Below are 6,873 nucleotides of genomic sequence, written 5' to 3'. Positions count from 1 at the left end.
CGTGATCACAGGATATGTCTTCCGACATGGTTGTTTAATAAATGAGCTAGGGTTAAATAACTTGTTGCCAGCTGAAACATATTGATCACTGCAGTAATTATCCAATGGAAGGCTCTTACCAATTTGTTGACGGGCAGTGTAGGTGTAGTGTAGGTTACCAAACATTAATCTAACTTTGTGAGTAATTAGAAAAAAACAAATTTCTAATTGTTTGACATCACTAGGCACCCAGAGCAAAGCTAATATTTACAGATTTTCTGTTCCCAGGTTTTGGTGGAGGTCTTGTGAATCACAGTTACTCATTTTGTGACCTTGGAGAAAACGTTTTAGTTGATATATCAAGGTTCAGGTCTTCTCTTTTGTGTTGTCTTCGAGTACTTCAAGCCACCTCTTTTTATATCCTTTGCTCCAGTTTGAATCATTCTCAGTTATTTAACATGCAACAGTACACATGTGATAAATATTGTACATCCCATTACAATTTCTGAACTAAAACTAGGAGCTTTCTTCTGCGAACCAAGGCTGCTGGAAAAACCCCTGTGGTAGGTGTGCTCAGCCTTTGCAGATGGCTCCGTAAATACTGTCAACTACTGAACCAGGCTTGAAGCAAACATGCCTGTGCTTCATGACAGCTGTAAGAAGTAGACGTTTTCATGAAGAAATGGCCCAGTGTGCCTACTTTGATTTTGGGCTGCGAATAACAGTTATTTTAATTCGAATCTATTTATTCTTTTTTGATTAATTGTGAAAAATAGGGAAAACGCTTAAGGTAAAATAGCTTGTAAAAATATTTAATTTACAGTGAGTAAACTATAATAGTACAATTTATAATAGAGAATGCTTAAACAAGCAAATATTTTGTATTTTTCCTTGATAAATAACAATGAAATTAGTATAAAATTATTTGTTGATCAACTAATTGATTATTGGTCCAGATACTTTAACAAAGTCATAGACAATCCCAGTTCAGGCACTATGTATTGTGTTTTCTGTTAATTAAACTTATGTTAATGAAATTATTTTATGGTAGCAAAACTGGGGCCTAGAAGGGTCAAAAAGGAGCACTTTCAAGGTACACGGTTCAAGATTACTATTTAGTAAAAGACAAGGCATTCGTCTTGACGAAAATATAAAAACAACAAACAATTCAGACAGTAGACAAACATAATACAAACATGATAAAGGATAAACATAAATGAAGAAGTGCTCCAGGCTCCAAAAAATACGACTTACAAAGAGAGATCATTAACAAAATGCTAAGATAAATAACCAGTAGAATAAATACGGTAAAAATGCAGATTAAAACGAGAAAAACTCTGTTCACGTTACTACAACTCGTTGATCTAAATGATAGCTGCTGGAATGAAGCTATACGGCTTTGTTCTACATCTTGGGACAATAACCTCTGTCCGGAAGAAGGAAGATGAAATTCACTGTGCAAAGGGTGGGAATCGTCATTTAAAATCAAGCAGGTTATCCACTGCAACTCTCTGGTCTACAAGGATTCTGGGTTAAGCTGTGACTCACCAATCAGCCTACTAGACCATTTAACAATGTGACTGAGGGAGTTTCTTTTCTTTAGAAAGAGGTTTCCAAACCCCCAAAAAAGATAAAATTGATTCAATAAAATCACTCGAAGTTCACAGGACTTTCCACAATTTGGTAGAAATAATACAACCCAAAAAGTGATCTGCTAAACAGACTGAACATTAGAACTATATTCAATCAGTGGACCTGCAACAACTAAACTCACATGTGCTGACATCTACACTGACAAACTACACTGTTACCGAATTCCTGGTAAACAAAAGTGACACAATCCTGGCGCAATATCTGATTAAAATCGAGCAATTAAAGAAGTGAAACAATAACAATTCATTGTCTTAATGACCAGTGTTAGTATAGAGGTGGGACAGCACAGATAAAAGTGCTTACAAAGCAAGAGAGGCTATATAAACACTTTGACTCAGCAGATCCACGATAGAAGACGAAGAGCATTCCTTGCTTTTGCACTCCACATACCACATACTCCACATTTGGAAATGTGCATTTCCCTAAATACCAAGACTTTATTATTGTGTAGAGATTATGTATTATGCAGGAATGTGTCGCCTTTTTGTTGTAACTTTTTTCCGCAAAAATATAAATCACTTTTACATAAATCTAATGATGCAAGTGTACGCGGGCTGAAATATCCACACATAAAATGTTCCACTGCTTTCGCAACAGTAGATTTCCTTCCTGTCATGCAAATAAAGCTTGTTTGAATTTTAATTTGGGAGAGGGATGAGAAGATGTAGAGTAAAATGAAGATGAATAGAAGAGGATAAAATGGTGGGATATAGAGGGAGATTCAGAGAGACAAAGATGTCAAAAGTAGGAGAGGAAAGGAGGAAAAGATGGACAGAAAGACAGCAGGGAGGACAGAGAGAACAGAGGGATGTAGAAAGAGAGCGAAGAAGGAAGGTGGGATTGAAAGCGGTAAAAAAAAGTGAATAATCACTCTCTCTCCTCTCTCATCTGCAGGCTTAAAAGCTTAATCTGCCTCCTGCGAGTGTGTGTGTATGGGTGGGCTCGCCTGTGTGTGTGGAGCGAGTTATACTGCTGCTGTTGTTCCAAAATAAGCCACCGGATGGCAGCACACACTCACAATTTAGTCTGTTATGCAAATGATGTCCAATTTAGCACTGGATGAGTTATTTGCTCTGCAGCACACTGTCAGGATGCTGAAACTGAATTGAACCTGTAACCACCAAGCTAATTACTCATTTACTCACCCAAACTCAACACTCTTTAAATGCTTTTAAGGTTAATTATGTGAAAAAAGAAAACCCAAGAGTGAAATGGGAACAAAGCCCTTTATACCATGTCTGAAATGTGCTAACCAAATGGATCACGGTAACTCCATATTTTGTCTAACGGATTTGTTTTCGCTGCTGTGAGTTTAATGGTCTAAAACGAAGAGTGTCTCTTGGTTGGATTCCATGTCTGAGAAACCAGGGTGCCAGAATACTTTTTAATGCCAGCCAAGATTCAAATATAAGCCTATTTTTGCAATCAACAGAGGCAAAAATGGGAAAAAATGTCACCAGAATATTATAGGTGTCTGTAACATAACACACAGTGAAGTAAAAATGGAATGCAAAGGCCTATTTGATCTAAACTCAGGGGCTTTGATACTCAATGTTCAGTTAAACATAGTTTAAGACACTTTTTCTGGACCTGTTGAAATCCTGCAAACACTTCTGACAGCCATTTAGTTGGCAGCTGGCCTGTGGCACAGACTTCTTGGAAACGGTCTACAAACACATCTCAGTGTCCAACGTGATATGTGTCTGTATGTTTGCTGCGCCCTAGACAGTGTGACAGTGTGTCGAACAGCGATTATCCTAACTGTGTCTGCCAGACAGTTATCGTAGCTGCTTCATCATTTCCTCTGTAACAAAGACTGACTCTGTGCAGTCTCATCTCCACCCTGACTTCAAACCTGATGCTCCTGCTCTACCAAGCTCAAAGTAACAAAGGTAAGCGCTGTGAATGAGGGTCAGGCTGAACATTGTTTTAAAGGGATAATATGATCATATAGCATTTTGGGACTGATTCTGAGTATTTCGTTCCAATACTCAGTATCTTTAAATGTGATCTATTGAGCTACCCTGACCATAAACTGTGTAATATTCTAGTTTTCCTCCAGAATGTTAATCTTGTCAGTGCATAACAAGCTTATGAAATAGCATTTTTCACAACTGGATTGTACAACTACAGTAAAATCCATATTGAGAGCTTGTTTTGGCTAAAGTAGCAGCTCATTTAGGCTGGGTGAGGCAGGTCATCACATGAGATTTATAGACAGCTGAGAAGAATCTTCCCAAAACAAACTAGAATATTGTTTTAGGCAGACATTTGATTTACTTTTTAAAAACAAACAAACATATTTAGTGGTTGTGAGAAGATGGGAGCATCCTCTGATATCAGAATGACATGAAATGACCGACTGATACTCGTGCTTTAACGACCTTGTTTCAACTTTTATGAGATATATTCAGTGTATGAGTCATAATCCTGAATCCAAGTTCAAGCCATCTTTGAGTGTGGCGATGTAAACAAGGCCGCTGCCTGCTGTTCCATAGTCAATGAGCTGTTTGTCAGCTAGCCATAGATTAGCTGTCCCAGACAGTGGAGCCAACAGTGAAACAAATCGAGCTGAGACAGATGCAAGCTTTCAGTGCCATCCTTCACTGTCAGCTCAGCCCGATTTAACATCCAAAGCTTTAACACTGCAGATCTCACAACATATAGGATGGCATTCAGCATCTGTGCCAGCCGCCTGGGTGAATGACACTCACTGTGGTATGAGAGGACTACACACACGCACACATACAGACACAAAATATATATAAACCATGAGTTTTATTTACAGGATGACTAAAACTTCTGCAATCAAAGGAAGTGGAAATGTTACTTATTATCTGTGTGGCAAGAGGGATTGTGTTCCCTTAATGGAGATGTGGACACATTCATATACTCGATTAATCAATTTTTCAATTGACAGAAAAGGAATTTGCAGTAATTGTGATCATTGATTGATTGATTGTTTATACTAAATTGTAAATCCAAAATGGCAAATGTTCAATAGTTCTCAGTTGTGAGGAGTTTTCTTTGTCTTATGTGGTAGTAAATCAATACAATGTCAGCTATTTGAAGACGTCAGGTTGGGCTTTAGAAAATTGTAACAGATACTTTTTACTGTTTTCTGACATCTTATAAGATCAACTGATTAACAGATTAATCAAAAAAATAATAAGCAGATTTATCTGTGATGAAATCAATTGTTAGTTGCAGCCCTAGCCAGAATGCTGTTGTTGTTGTTGCTGTCTTCTTCACCTGTAATTGATATGCACAGTATGGTTTATTTTGTCTAAGTTGGTCATTATATGAAAATACTTTCCATAAATACTACAACATGTAGCCTCAATCAGTATTCAAGGACTTATTTTAACATCAAAAGTTGGGATTTTCATTTTCGGAGAACCAGATTTTGCACAATCTGTCTTGATGTACTTGGGAAAGTGATTTTTCATAATTCCAAAAGCAAGTATAAAGTTAATGCATTCAGCTCTTGATTATTCATGTGGAGAAAATAATAGGAGCTGCATTGTAATAACAAGAAATCCAATTATTATATTAGTCAAAAAGTAGTATCTATTTCCACAGTGGGTTTTTCACAGTATGATATAATAAAAATCTTAAAACAAGCCATTGATAGATGTGCTTTGTAGTTTTTTTCTATTGTAAGGATGAGGCTCACCTTCTCTGCTTTGGGTACGAGGGCACCCTGGCTGGGGGCGTGGGAGGGGCCCGGCAATGGCGGCTGCAGGGGACTGGCTGGCTCCCCGTTGAGGAGCACTGCTGACACGTTAGGAGGCGTGAGGCAGGAGAGAGGGGAGGAGAGGGGCAGGAGGGGCCGCGAGGCTGGAGAGGAGAGGGGTGAAGGTCCTAAGCTGGGTCCCGGAGACACCATGGAGAGAGGACGACCCGATTGGCCGGGGCAGCGTGAGGGGGAGGAACTCTGAGGGCGCAGGGGGGAGATGGCCACTGCGGGACGCTCTGGGCTTCCCGCAGGAGGACTGTGAACTAAAACAGACACAAACACGTGTGTGTTAGTATAACTGTGAGAGCCTTTTAATGAGTTCATCCATCAGTCATCACTAGCTCACCAGAGGGAACAAGCCAATACTTTGGGAGTTGGACTGTTACTAAATTTCTGAAATGAAAATTGGTATCAAAATAATTTGTCTCTAAGTCTGTCTGGTTCACCTGCTACTGTATGAAGACAGGGTATGTTTATAATAGGCAATTAACACTATTATAAAAACAAATGCACTTTCAAAGACAGTTGATCCCTGCATGGTTTAATCAAGGTGTAGCCAAACTACTGGATTGTTTATGTGCCAAATTACATTACTGTAATATCTGTTTTTATATACTGAGTAATGCAAAATGCAATTTCTTGACACAGTGTTTTGCTTACGTCTTAAAGGCTTAAGCACAACAGTGGTAAAGGCTGGTAAAGAGCAGAGACACACTCCAGAGAGATTGCCTTGTCTTTCACAGAGATACAGTAGATTATAGTATGTATTATAAACTAGTATGTTTTTTTAATTCACCTCACTTGCACATCATTGGTCTGACTAAAACACAAGGAGAATGGGGCAATCTGACAGGCTGAGGTCCAAAACTCAAACCACGCTGCTAAAAATTGGGGAAAAATAGAAAGTACTGTGAATAATCTAAGTTTAACTTGAGGCCCTAACTCTGAACAAACTCCTTCGTAGAAAGAAAACTGGCTGTGATGTCCTGAGTTTGGACCATTTTTCAGCCTTTAATTTGTATGAGGACATTTGCTGCTCACGAGGATAAAAGTACACAGAAATACACACCCACAAAAGCATACAGGCACGTGCGTGCACACACACACACACACATACAGGGTTGCTAGCCACCTGCTCTTCTACATTGCAGTACTCAGGCAGAAATCCATAGAGAGCCACGCTGGTCATGTGATAAAACCACTAAATGCCAGAACTATGCACATACTTTATTTTGTAATGGAGACCAGATGTTTGTCTGTTTATGTGTATGTGAGAAAGAGAGGGAGAGAAAAACAGAGGGAGAAAGAGGTGGATGGCGAGAGGCATGAAGCTCTGTCATTACGCCTCCATAAAACAAAAAGCACAGTGATGTCATTCAGCTGTGTGTTTGTGAGCCTAAGCGTTCACTTGTGTGTATATGTACGTGGGAGAGCACATGTCTCTCTCTCTCTGTGTGTGTGTGTGTGTGTGTGTGTGTTATTCTTGGCAGTGTGGTCACAGT

At 39.1% G+C, this 6,873-nt stretch overlaps 1 protein-coding gene across 1 annotated transcript in view; it reads right to left on the bottom strand.

Annotated features, from left to right (window-relative positions):
- The window catches only part of LOC118338911 (E3 ubiquitin-protein ligase SH3RF3-like), an 84,734-nt gene that overhangs the window by 6,352 nt on the left and 71,509 nt on the right, over positions 1-6,873 (bottom strand). Inside the window, 1 exon segment of the mRNA XM_035676370.1 lies at positions 5,309-5,634. Coding sequence (XP_035532263.1) covers positions 5,309-5,634 — 326 coding nt within the window.

This window comes from Morone saxatilis, unplaced genomic scaffold, assembly GCF_004916995.1.
Source record: "Morone saxatilis isolate NCDOM2014 unplaced genomic scaffold, NCSU_SB_2.0 Contig5, whole genome shotgun sequence".
Taxonomy (NCBI): domain Eukaryota; kingdom Metazoa; phylum Chordata; class Actinopteri; family Moronidae; genus Morone; species Morone saxatilis.
Note: the sequence above shows the minus strand (reverse complement) of the source record. Positions and strands in the feature narration are given on the sequence as shown.